This window comes from Salvelinus fontinalis, chromosome 33 (assembly GCF_029448725.1).
Source record: "Salvelinus fontinalis isolate EN_2023a chromosome 33, ASM2944872v1, whole genome shotgun sequence".
Classification (NCBI taxonomy): domain Eukaryota; kingdom Metazoa; phylum Chordata; class Actinopteri; order Salmoniformes; family Salmonidae; genus Salvelinus; species Salvelinus fontinalis.
The window spans coordinates 14,960,152-14,973,903 of NC_074697.1; the positions used below are offsets into that span (position 1 = coordinate 14,960,152).

The 13,752-nt window shown below is 57.0% G+C and overlaps 1 protein-coding gene and 1 long non-coding RNA gene across 3 annotated transcripts in view; one reads left to right on the top strand and one right to left on the bottom strand.

Annotated features, from left to right (window-relative positions):
- Positions 1 to 13,752, bottom strand: part of bckdha (branched chain keto acid dehydrogenase E1 subunit alpha) — a 69,571-nt gene that overhangs the window by 8,245 nt on the left and 47,574 nt on the right. For both annotated transcript variants that reach the window (XM_055895168.1, XM_055895169.1), the window contains exons 6-7: positions 8,083 to 8,289; positions 7,132 to 7,273 (exon numbers count right to left, since the gene is read on the bottom strand). In XM_055895168.1, coding sequence (XP_055751143.1) covers positions 7,132 to 7,273; positions 8,083 to 8,289 — 349 coding nt within the window. The remainder of the gene's footprint in view (positions 1 to 7,131; positions 7,274 to 8,082; positions 8,290 to 13,752) is intronic.
- Positions 5,903 to 6,363, top strand: LOC129831751 (uncharacterized). Its single transcript, XR_008755807.1, has 3 exons — positions 5,903 to 5,975; positions 6,066 to 6,239; positions 6,281 to 6,363. It is a non-coding gene; the product is annotated as an uncharacterized LOC129831751 (long non-coding RNA).

The window sequence follows — 13,752 nt, forward strand, 5'->3', positions numbered from 1 at the left end:
CTTTTCTGTCTGCATTAACAAGGACAACACACAGGTCTTCCCATCATTGTATGATTATTTGTGTGTAAATTAACTCAAGCTCACGGACAATGTCAAATGTGATATAGTGAAGCACCTGAGTGAGTTGGGTGTGCAATTACCCAGGTACTTTCCCGAAACGGACGACACAAACAACTGGATTCGTTATCTCCTTCATGCCCTGCCTCCAGTCCACTTACCGACATCTGAACAAGCCTCATCAAAATTGCAACAAGCGGTTCTATGGAAATGTAATTTAATCAGAAGCCACTGCCAGATTCTGGATAGGGCTGTGCTCAGAATATCCTGCCTTGGTAAATCACACTGTTAAGACACTGATGCCCTTTGCAACCACGTACCTATGTGAGAGTGGATTCTCGGCCCTCACTAGCATGAAAACTAAATACAGGCACAGACTGTGTGGAAAATGATTTAAAACTGAGCCTCTCTCCAATACAACCCAACATTGCAGAGTTATGTGCTTCCTTTCAAGCACACCCTTCTCATTAACCTGTGGTGAGTTATTCACCATTTTATATGAACAAATAATGTTAGTTAAATAAAGAGCAAATTGATTGATTATTATTCTATTATTATTTGTGCCCTGGTCCTATAAGAGCTCTTTGTCACTTCCCCACTACCCGGGTTGTGACACAAACTCACAATCATTCTTATGTTTAATAAATGTAATGTATAGTGTGTGTAGCAGGCTTATAATGATGGCAAAAAACTACATCTGAGAGTGACCCTGGGGCTAGAGGGGGTACAGGTGACCCTGGGGCTAGAGGGGGTACAGGTGACCCTGGGGCTAGAGGGGGTACAGGTGACCCTGGGGCTAGAGGGGGTACAGGTGACCCTGGGGCTAGAGGGGGTACAGGTGACCCTGGGGCTAGAGGGGGTACAGGTGACCCTGGGGCTAGAGGGGGTACAGGTGACCCTGGGGCTAGAGGGGGTACAGGTGACCCTGGGGCTAGAGGGGGTACAGGTGACCCTGGGGCTAGAGGGGGTACAGGTGACCCTGGGGCTAGAGGGGGTACAGGTGACCCTGGGGCTAGAGGGGGTACAGGTGACCCTGGGGCTAGAGGGGGTACAGGTGACCCTGGTGCTAGAGGGGGTACAGGTGACCCTGGTGCTAGAGGGGGTACAGGTGACCCTGGTGCTAGAGGGGGTACAGGTGACCCTGGTGCTAGAGGGGGTACAGCTGACCCTGGGGCTAGAGGGGGTACAGCTGACCCTGGGGCTAGAGGGGGTACAGCTGACCCTGGGGCTAGAGGGGGTACAGCTGACCCTGGGGCTAGAGGGGGTACAGCTGGATGTTGAATGTTTGAAGAGGTACGGGACTATAAAAAGTTTGGGAACCACTGGTCTACAGGTAGTGTACAGGTACAGACAGGTAGTGTACAGGTACAGACAGGTAGTGTACAGGTACAGACAGGTAGTGTACAGGTACAGACAGGTAGTGTACAGGTACAGACAGGTAGTGTACAGATAGTGTACAGGCACAGACAGGTAGTGTACAGGTACAGACAGGTAGTGATAGGTAGTGTACAGGTACAGACAGGTAGAGACAGGTAGTGTACAGGTGCAAACAGGCAGTGATAGGTAGTGTACAGGTACAGACAGGCACAGACAGGTAGTGTACAGGTACAGACAGGTAGTGTACAGGTACAGACAGGTAGTGTACAGGTACAGACAGGTAGTGTACAGGTACAGACAGGTAGTGTACAGGTAGTGTACAGGTAGTGTACAGGTAGTGTACAGGTACAGACAGGTAGTGTACAGGTACAGAGCGGTAGTGTACAGGTACAGACAGGTAGTGTACAGGTAGTGTACAGGTACAGACAGGTAGTGACAGGTAGTGACAGGTAGTGTACAGGTACAGACAGGTAGTGACAGGTAGTGATAGGTCATGTACAGACAGGTAGTGACAGGTAGTGATAGGTCATGTACAGGTACAGACAGGTAGTGTACAGGTACAGACAGGTAGTGTACAGGTACAGACAGGTAGTGTACAGGTACAGACAGGTAGTGTACAGGTACAGACAGGTAGTGTACAGGTACAGACAGGTAGTGTACAGGTACAAACAGGTAGTGTACAGGTACAGACAGGTAGTGTACAGGTACAGACAGGTAGTGTACAGGTACAGACAGGTAGTGTACAGGTACAGACAGGTAGTGTACAGGTACAAACAGGTAGTGTACAGGTACAGACAGGTAGTGTACAGGTACAGACAGGTAGTGTACAGGTACAGACAGGTAGTGTACAGGTACAGAGCGGTAGTGTACAGGCACAGACAGGTAGTGACAGGTAGTGTACAGGTACAGACAGGTAGTGACAGGTAGTGTACAGGTACAGACAGGTAGTGACAGGTCATGTACAGGTACAGACAGGTCGTGTACAGGTACAGACAGGTCGTGTACAGGTACAGACAGGTAGTGTACAGGTACAGACAGGTAGTGTACAGGTACAGACAGGTAGTGTACAGGTACAGACAGGTAGTGTACAGGTACAGACAGGTAGTGTACAGGTACAGACAGGTATTGTACAGGTACAGACAGGTAGTGTACAGGTACAGTACAGGTACAGACAGGTAGTGTACAGGTACAGACAGGTAGTGTACAGGTACAGTACAGGTACAGACAGGTAGTGTACAGGTACAGACAGGTAGTGTACAGGTACAGTACAGGTACAGACAGGTAGTGTACAGGTACAGACAGGTAGTGTACAGATAGTGTACAGGTACAGACAGGTAGTGATAGGTAGTGTACAGGTACAGACAGGTAGAGACAGGTAGTGTACAGGTGCAAACAGGTAGTGATAGGTAGTGTACAGGTACAGACAGGCACAGACAGGTAGTGTACAGGTACAGACAGGTAGTGTACAGGCACAGACAGGTAGTGACAGGTAGTGTACAGGTACAGACAGGTAGTGTACAGGTAGACAGGTAGTGTACAGGTACAGACAGGTAGTGTACAGGCACAGACAGGTAGTGTACAGGTACAGACAGGTAGTGTACAGGCACAGACAGATAGTGACAGGTAGTGTACAGGTACAGACAGGTAGTGTACAGGTACAGACAGGTAGTGTACAGGTACAGACAGGTAGTGACAGGTAGTGTACAGGTACAGACAGGTAGTGACAGGTAGTGTACAGGTACAGACAGGTAGTGTACAGGTACAGACAGGTAGTGTACAGGTAGTGTACAGGTACAGACAGGTAGTGTACAGGTACAGACAGGTAGTGACAGGTAGTGATAGGTAGTGTACAGGTACAGACAGGTAGTGTACAGGTACAGACAGGTAGTGTACAGGTACAGACAGGTAGTGTACAGGTACAGACAGGTAGTGTACAGGTACAGACAGGTAGTGTACAGGTAGTGATAGGTCATGTACAGGTACAGACAGGTAGTGTACAGGTACAGACAGGTAGTGTACAGGTACAGACAGGTAGTGTACAGGTACAGACAGGTAGTGTACAGGTAGTGTACAGGTACAGACAGGTAGTGACAGGTAGTATACAGGTACAGACAGGTAGTGTACAGGTACAGACAGGTAGTGTACAGGTACAGACAGGTAGTGACAGGTAGTGTACAGGTACAGACAGGTAGTGTACAGGTACAGACAGGTAGTGTACAGGTACAGACAGGTAGTGTACAGGTACAGACAGGTAGTGTACAGGTACAGACAGGTAGTGTACAGGTACAGACAGGTAGTGTACAGGTACAGACAGGTAGTGTACAGGTACAGACAGGTAGTGTACAGGTACAGACAGGTAGTGTACAGGTAGTGTACAGGTAGTGTACAGGTAGTGTACCGGTACAGACAGGTAGTGTACAGGTACAGACAGGTAGTGTACAGGTACAGACAGGTAGTGTACAGGTACAGACAGGTAGTGTACAGGTAGTGTACAGGTACAGACAGGCACAGACAGGTAGTGTACAGGTACAGACAGGTAGTGACAGGTAGTGTACAGGTACAGACAGGTAGTGTACAGGTACAGACAGGTAGTGTACAGGTACAGACAGGTACAGACAGGTAGTGTACAGGTACAGACAGGTAGTGTACAGGTACAGACAGGTAGTGTACAGGTAGTGTACAGGTACAGACAGGCACAGACAGGTAGTGTACAGGTACAGACAGGCACAGACAGGTAGTGTACAGGTACAGACAGGTAGTGTACAGGTACAGACAGGTAGTGTACAGGTAGTATACAGGTACAGACAGGTAGTGTACAGGTAGTGTACAGGTACAGACAGGTAGTGTACAGGTACAGACAGGTAGTGTACAGGTAGTGTACAGGTACAGACAGGTAGTGTACAGGTAGTGTACAGGTACAGACAGGTAGTGTACAGGTACAGACAGGTAGTGTACAGGTACAGACAGGTAGTGTACAGGTACAGACAGGTAGTGTACAGGTAGTGTACAGGTACAGACAGGTAGTGTACAGGTACAGACAGGTAGTGTACAGGTAGTGTACAGGTGTGTACAGGTAGTGTACAGGTACAGACAGGTAGTGTACAGGTACAGACAGGTAGTGTACAGGTACAGACAGGTAGTGTACAGGTACAGACAGGTACAGACAGGTAGTGTACAGGTACAGACAGGTAGTGTACAGGTACAGACAGGTAGTGTACAGGTACAGACAGGTAGTGTACAGGTACAGACAGGTACAGACAGGTAGTGTACAGGTACAGACAGGTACAGACAGGTACAGACAGGTAGTGTACAGGTACAGACAGGTAGTGTACAGGTACAGACAGGTAGTGTACAGGTAGTGTACAGGTACAGACAGGTACAGACAGGTAGTGTACAGGTACAGACAGGTAGTGTACAGGTACAGACAGGTAGTGTACAGGTACAGACAGGTAGTGTACAGGTACAGACAGGTAGTGTACAGGTACAGACAGGTACAGACAGGTAGTGTACAGGTACAGACAGGTAGTGTACAGGTACAGACAGGTAGTGTACAGGTACAGACAGGTACAGACAGGTAGTGTACAGGTACAGACAGGTAGTGTACAGGTACAGACAGGTAGTGTACAGGTACAGACAGGTAGTGTACAGGTACAGACAGGTAGTGTACAGGTACAGACAGGTACAGACAGGTAGTGTACAGGTACAGACAGGTAGTGTACAGGTACAGACAGGTAGTGTACAGGTAGTGTACAGGTACAGACAGGTACAGGTACAGACAGGTACAGACAGGTAGTGTACAGGTACAGACAGGTAGTGTACAGGTACAGACAGGTAGTATACAGGTACAGACAGGTAGTGTACAGGTACAGACAGGTAGTGTACAGGTACAGACAGGTAGTGTACAGGTACAGACAGGTAGTGTACAGGTAGTGTACAGGTACAGACAGGCACAGACAGGTAGTGTACAGGTACAGACAGGTACAGACAGGTAGTGTACAGGTAGTGTACAGGTACAGACAGGTAGTGTACAGGTACAGACAGGTAGTGTACAGGTACAGACAGGTAGTGTACAGGCACAGACAGGTAGTGTACAGGTAGTGTACAGGTACAGACAGGTAGTGTACAGGTAGTGTACAGGTACAGACAGGTAGTCTACAGGTACAGACAGGTAGTCTACAGGTACAGACAGGTAGTGTACAGGTACAGACAGGTAGTGTACAGGTACAGACAGTTAGTGACAGGTAGTGTACAGGTACAGACAGGTAGTGTACAGGTAGTGTACAGGTACAGACAGGTACAGACAGGTAGTGTACAGGTACAGACAGGTAGTGTACAGGTACAGACAGGTAGTGTACAGGTACAGACAGGTAGTGTACAGGTAGTGTACAGGTACAGACAGGTACAGACAGGTAGTGTACAGGTACAGACAGGTAGTGTACAGGTACAGACAGGTAGTGTACAGGTAGTGTACAGGTACAGACAGGTAGTGTACAGGTACAGACAGGTAGTGTACAGGTACAGACAGGTAGTGTACAGGTAGTGTACAGGTACAGACAGGTAGTGTACAGGTACAGACGGGTAGTGTACAGGTACAGACGGGTAGTGTACAGGTAGTGTACAGGTACAGACAGGTACAGGTACAGACAGGTACAGACAGGTAGTGTACAGGTACAGACAGGTAGTGTACAGGTACAGACAGGTAGTATACAGGTACAGACAGGTAGTGTACAGGTACAGACAGGTAGTGTACAGGTACAGACAGGTAGTGTACAGGTACAGACAGGTAGTGTACAGGTAGTGTACAGGTACAGACAGGCACAGACAGGTAGTGTACAGGTACAGACAGGTACAGACAGGTAGTGTACAGGTAGTGTACAGGTACAGACAGGTAGTGTACAGGTACAGACAGGTAGTGTACAGGTACAGACAGGTAGTGTACAGGCACAGACAGGTAGTGTACAGGTAGTGTACAGGTACAGACAGGTAGTGTACAGGTAGTGTACAGGTACAGACAGGTAGTCTACAGGTACAGACAGGTAGTCTACAGGTACAGACAGGTAGTGTACAGGTACAGACAGGTAGTGTACAGGTACAGACAGTTAGTGACAGGTAGTGTACAGGTACAGACAGGTAGTGTACAGGTAGTGTACAGGTACAGACAGGTACAGACAGGTAGTGTACAGGTACAGACAGGTAGTGTACAGGTACAGACAGGTAGTGTACAGGTACAGACAGGTAGTGTACAGGTAGTGTACAGGTACAGACAGGTACAGACAGGTAGTGTACAGGTACAGACAGGTAGTGTACAGGTACAGACAGGTAGTGTACAGGTAGTGTACAGGTACAGACAGGTAGTGTACAGGTACAGACAGGTAGTGTACAGGTACAGACAGGTAGTGTACAGGTAGTGTACAGGTACAGACAGGTAGTGTACAGGTACAGACGGGTAGTGTACAGGTACAGACGGGTAGTGTACAGGTACAGACGGGTAGTGTACAGGTACAGACGGGTAGTGTACAGGTACAGACGGGTAGTGTACAGGTACAGACGGGTAGTGTACAGGTACAGACGGGTAGTGTACAGGTACAGACGGGTAGTGTACAGGTACAGACGGGTAGTGTACAGGTACAGACGGGTAGTGTACAGGTACAGACGGGTAGTGTACAGGTACAGACGGGTAGTGTACAGGTAGTGTACCTGTAGGTCATGGCCTCGATGAGGAAGGGCTGGTTCTCGGCCACAGCCCTGCGGCGAGCCTCCTTGGTAGCGTTGTAGACAGCGAACACATCGTTACCGTCCACTCTGATAGACATCATACCGTAGCCTGGACCGCGGGCGGCTGGGAGGACCATAACACAGTATTGGTTCACAACATGACACACAGATACCCAGAACTGGAAAGAAAACAGTTAACCTTTCTCCATTTAGCAGACTCTCTGATCCAGAGTCACTACAGTAGTGAGTCATTTAGTAGACTCTCTGATCCAGAGCCACTACAGTAGTGAGTCATTTAGCAGACTCTCTGATCCAGAGCCACTACAGTAGTGAGTCATTTAGCAGACTCTCTGATCCAGAGTCACTACAGTAGTGAGTCATTTAGTAGACTCTCTGATCCAGAGCCACTACAGTAGTGAGTCATTTAGCAGACTCTCTGATCCAGAGCCACTACAGTATTGAGTCATTTAGCAGACTCTCTGATCCAGAGTCACTACAGTAGTGAGTCATTTAGCAGACTCTCTGATCCAGAACCACTACAGTAGTGAGTCATTTAGCAGACTCTCTGATCCAGAGTCACTACAGTAGTGAGTCATTTAGCAGACTCTCTGATCCAGAACCACTACAGTAGTGAGTCATTTAGCAGATCCAGAACCACTACAGTAGTGAGTCATTTAGCAGACTCTCTGATCCAGAACCACTACAGTAGTGAGTCATTTAGCAGATCCAGAACCACTACAGTAGTGAGTCATTTACCAGATCCAGAACCACATACAATAAGACAACCACATTTAACAAGTAAAATCTTCTTCAGACATCGAATATCTTTGTCATTGAATCTCTTGTTGTCGTTTCTGTGTTTGGTTTTTATACTAGACCTCAGGAAGACTAGCTGTGGTTCGAGTTACAGAACAACATGCTGCCCCGTCTTACCGATGCCGTCGCCGCGGTACTGCTCGTTGGTCGGCGTGGAGATGGCGTAGCCGTTGTTACGACAGAAGAAGATGAGCGGGCACTCCAGGGTCGCGGAGAAGTTGAACCCGGCGTGGGCGTCGCCCTCGCTGGCCGCGCCCTCTCCGAAGTAACAGATCACAGCGCGGTTGGTGTTCTCCCTCTTCGCTGCGTACGCTGCCCCTGCCGCTGGAATACAGAGAGGGGGGGGGGGGGGGGTTAGTACACGCTGCCCCTGCCGCTGGAATACAGAGGGGGGGGGGGGGGGGTTAGTACACGCTGCCCCTGCCGCTGGAATACAGAGAGGGGGGGGGGGGGGGGGGGTTAGTACACGCTGCCCCTGCCGCTGGAATACAGAGGGGGGGGGGGGGGGTTAGTACACGCTGCCCCTGCCGCTGGAATACAGAGGGGGGGGGGGGGGGGTTAGTACACGCTGCCCCTGCCGCTGGAATAAAGAGGGGGGGGGGGGGTTAGTACACGCTGCCCCTGCCGCTGGAATACAGAGGGGGGGGGGGGGGTTAGTACACGCTGCCCCTGCCGCTGGAATACAGAGGGGGGTGGGGGGGGGGGGTTAGTACACGCTGCCCCTGCCGCTGGAATACAGAGGGGGGTGGGGGGGGGGGGGTTAGTACACGCTGCCCCTGCCGCTGGAATACAGAGGGGGGGGGGGGGGGGGGGGGTTAGTACACGCTGCCCCTGCCGCTGGAATACAGAGGGGGGGGGGGGGGGGGGGGGGGTTAGTACACGCTGCCCCTGCCGCTGGAATACAGAGGGGGGGGGTTAGTACACGCTGCCCCTGCCGCTGGAATACAGAGAGGGGGGGGGGGGGGGTTAGTACACGCTGCCCCTGCCGCTGGAATACAGAGAGGGGGGGGGGGCGGCGGGGGGTTAGTACACGCTGCCCCTGCCGCTGGAATACAGAGGGGGGGGGGGGGGGGGCGAGGGGTTAGTAAACGCTGCCCCTGCCGCTGGAATACAGAGGGGGGGGGCGAGGGGTTAGTACACGCTGCCCCTGCCGCTGGAATACAGAGGGGGGGGGGGGGGGGTTAGTACACGCTGCCCCTGCCGCTGGAATACAGAGGGGGGGGGGGGTTAGTACACGCTGCCCCTGCCGCTGGAATACAGAGGGGGGGGGGGGGGGGTTAGTACACGCTGCCCCTGCCGCTGGAATACAGAGGGGGGGGGGGTTAGTACACGCTGCCCCTGCTGCTGGAATACAGAGGGGGGGGGGGGGGGGGGGGGGGGTTAGTACACGCTGCCCCTGCCGCTGGAATACAGAGGGGGGGGGGGGGGGGGGGGTTAGTACACGCTGCCCCTGCCGCTGGAATACAGAGGGGGGGGGGGGGGGGGTTAGTACACGCATCCCCTGCCGCTGGAATACAGAGGGGGGGGGGGGGGTTAGTACACGCTGCCCATGCCGCTGGAATACAGAGGGGGGGGGGGGGGGGGGTTAGTACACGCTGCCCCTGCTGCTGGAATACAGAGGGGGGGGGGGGGGGGTTAGTACACGCTGCCCCTGCCGCTGGAATACAGAGGGGGGGGGGGGGGGGTTAGTACACGCTGCCCCTGCCGCTGGAATACAGAGGGGGGGGGGGGGGGGGGGGGGGGTTAGTACACGCTGCCCCTGCCGCTGGAATACAGAGGGGGGGGGGGGGGGGTTAGTACACGCTGCCCCTGCCGCTGGAATACAGAGGGGGGGGGGGGTGTTAGTACACGCTGCCCCTGCCGCTGGAATACAGAGGGGGGGGGGCGGGGGGGGGGGGGGGTTAGTACACGCTGCCCCTGCCGCTGGAAACCATGGGGGGGGGGGGGGGGGTTAGTACACGCTGCCCCTGCCGCTGGAATACAGAGGGGGGGGGGGGTGTTAGTACACGCTGCCCCTGCCGCTGGAATACAGAGGGGGGGTAGGGGGGTTAGTACACGCTGCCCCTGCCGCTGGAATACAGAGGGGGGGGGGGGGGGGGGTTAGTACACGCTGCCCCTGCCGCTGGAATACAGAGGGGGGGGGTTAGTACACGCTGCCCCTGCCGCTGGAATACAGAGAGGGGGGGGGAGGGGGGGGGGGGTTAGTACACGCTGCCCCTGCCGCTGGAATACAGAGGGGGGGGGGGGCGGGGGGGGGGCGGGGTTAGTACACGCTGCCCCTGCCACTGGAATACAGAGGGGGGGGGGGGGGGGGGTTAGTACACGCTGCCCCTGCCGCTGGAATACAGAGGGGGGGGGGGGGGTTAGTACACGCTGCCCCTGCCGCTGGAATACAGAGAGGGGGGGGGGGGGTTAGTACACGCTGCCCCTGCCGCTGGAATACAGAGGGGGGGGGGGGGGTTAGTACACGCTGCCCCTGCCGCTGGAATACAGAGGGGGGGGGGGGGGGTTAGTACACGCTGCCCCTGCCGCTGGAATACAGAGGGGGGTGGGGGGGGGGGGGTTAGTACACGCTGCCCCTGCCGCTGGAATACAGAGGGGGGTGGGGGGGGGGGGGTTAGTACACGCTGCCCCTGCCGCTGGAATACAGAGGGGGGGGGGGGGGGGGGGGGGTTAGTACACGCTGCCCCTGCCGCTGGAATACAGAGGGGGGTGGGGGGGGGGGGGGGTTAGTACACGCTGCCCCTGCCGCTGGAATACAGAGGGGGGGGGGTTAGTACACGCTGCCCCTGCCGCTGGAATACAGAGAGGGGGGGGGGGGGGTTAGTACACGCTGCCCCTGCCGCTGGAATACAGAAAGGGGGGGGGGGGCGGCGGGGGGGGGGGGGTTAGTACACGCTGCCCCTGCCGCTGGAATACAGAGGGGGGGGGGGGGGGGGCGAGGGGTTAGTACACGCTGCCCCTGCCGCTGGAATACAGAGGGGGGGGGCGAGGGGTTAGTACACGCTGCCCCTGCCGCTGGAATACAGAGGGGGGGGGGGGGGGGGCGAGGGGTTAGTACACGCTGCCCCTGCCGCTGGAATACAGAGGGGGGGGGGGGTTAGTACACGCTGCCCCTGCCGCTGGAATACAGAGGGGGGGGGGGGGGGGGGGGGGTTAGTACACGCTGCCCCTGCCGCTGGAATACAGAGGGGGGGGGGTTAGTACACGCTGCCCCTGCCGCTGGAATACAGAGGGGGGGGGGGGGGGGGGGGGGGTTAGTACACGCTGCCCCTGCCGCTGGAATACAGAGGGGGGGGGGGGGGGGGGGGTTAGTACACGCTGCCCCTGCCGCTGGAATACAGAGGGGGGGGGGCGGTTAGTACACGCTGCCCCTGCCGCTGGAATACAGAGGGGGGGGGGGGTGTTAGTACACGCTGCCCCTGCCGCTGGAATACAGAGGGGGGGGGGGGTGTTAGTACACGCTGCCCCTGCCGCTGGAATACAGAGGGGGGGGGGGGGTTAGTACACGCTGCCCCTGCCGCTGGAATACAGAGGGGGGGGGGGGGGGTTAGTACACGCTGCCCCTGCCGCTGGAATACAGAGGGGGGGGGGGGGGGTTAGTACACGCTGCCCCTGCCGCTGGAATACAGAGGGGGGGGGGGGGGGGGTTAGTACACGCTGCCCCTGCTGCTGGAATACAGAGGGGGGGGGGGGGGGGGGGTTAGTACACGCTGCCCCTGCCGCTGGAATACAGAGGGGGGGGGGGGGGGGGTTAGTACACGCTGCCCCTGCCGCTGGAATACAGAGGGGGGGGGGGGGGGGGGGGGTTAGTACACGCTGCCCCTGCCGCTGGAATACAGAGGGGGGGGGGGGGGGGTTAGTACACGCTGCCCCTGCCGCTGGAATACAGAGGGGGGGGGGGGGGGGGTTAGTACACGCTGCCCCTGCCGCTGGAATACAGAGGGGGGGGGGGTGTTAGTACACGCTGCCCCTGCCGCTGGAATACAGAGGGGGGGGGGGGTGTTAGTACACGCTGCCCCTGCCGCTGGAATACATCGGGGGGGTAGTACACGCTGCCCCTGCCGCTGGAATACAGAGGGGGGGGGGGGGGTCGGGGGGGGGGGTTAGTACACGCTGCCCCTGCCGCTGGAATACAGAGGGGGGGGGGGGTGTTAGTACACGCTGCCCCTGCCGCTGGAATACAGAGGGGGGGGGGGGTGTTAGTACACGCTGCCCCTGCCGCTGGAATACAGAGGGGGGGGGGGGTGTTAGTACACGCTGCCCCTGCCGCTGGAATACAGAGGGGGGGGGGGGTGTTAGTACACGCTGCCCCTGCCGCTGGAATACAGAGGGGGGGTAGGGGGGTTAGTACACGCTGCCCCTGCCGCTGGAATACAGAGGGGGGGGGGGGGGCGGGGGTTAGTACACGCTGCCCCTGCCGCTGGAATACAGAGGGGGGGGGGGGTTAGTACACGCTGCCCCTGCCGCTGGAATACAGAGAGGGGAGGGGGGGGGGGAGGGGGGGGTTAGTACACGCTGCCCCTGCCGCTGGAATACAGAGGGGGGGGGGGCGGGGGGGGGGGGGGGGTTAGTACACGCTGCCCCTGCCGCTGGAATACAGAGGGGGGGGGGGGGGGGGGGGTTAGTACACGCTGCCCCTGCCGCTGGAATACAGAGGGGGGGGGGGGTTAGTACACGCTGCCCCTGCCGCTGGAATACAGAGGGGGGGGGGGGGGGGGGGGGTTAGTACACGCTGCCCCTGCCGCTGGAATACAGAGGGGGGGGGGGGGGCGGGTTAGTACACGCTGCCCCTGCCGCTGGAATACAGAGGGGGGGGGGGGGCGGGGGCTAGTACACGCTGCCCCTGCCGCTGGAATACAGAGGGGGGGGGGGGGGGGGGGGGTTAGTACACGCTGCCCCTGCCGCTGGAATACAGAGGGGGGGGGGGCGGGGGGCGGGGGTTAGTACACGCTGCCCCTGCCGCTGGAATACAGAGGGGGGGGGGGGGGTTAGTACACGCTGCCCCTGCCGCTGGAATACAGAGGGGGGGGGGGGGGGGGGGGTCTAGTACACGCTGCCCCTGCCGCTGGAATACAGAGGGGGGGGGGGGGGTTAGTACACGCTGCCCCTGCCGCTGGAATACAGAGGGGGGGGGGGGTCGGGGGGGGGTTAGTACACGCTGCCCCTGCCGCTGGAATACAGATGCGGAGGGGGGGGGGTTAGTACACGCTGCCCCTGCCGCTGGAATACAGAGGGGGGGGGGGGGGGGGGGGGTTAGTACACGCTGCCCCTGCCGCTGGAATACAGAGGGGGGGGGGGGGGGGTGTTAGTACACGCTGCCCCTGCCGCTGGAATACAGAGGGGGGGGGGGGGGGGGGGGTTAGTACACGCTGCCCCTGCCGCTGGAATACAGAGGGGGGGGGGGGGGGTTAGTACACGCTGCCCCTGCCGCTGGAATACAGGGGGGGGGGTTAGTACACGCTGCCCCTGCCGCTGGAATACAGAGGGGGGGGGAGGTTAGTACACGCTGCCCCTGCCGCTGGAATACAGAGAGGGGGGGGGGTTAGTACACGCTGCCCCTGCCGCTGGAATACAGAGGGGGGGGGAGGTTAGTACACGCTGCCCCTGCCGCTGGAATACAGAGAGGGGGGGGGGTTAGTACACGCTGCCCCTGCCGCTGGAATACAGGGGGGGGGGGCGGGGGGGGGGGGGGGGGGTTAGTACACGCTGCCCCTGCCGCTGGAATACAGATGGGGAGGTTAGTACACGCTGCCCCTGCCGCTGGAATACAGAGAGGGGGGGGGT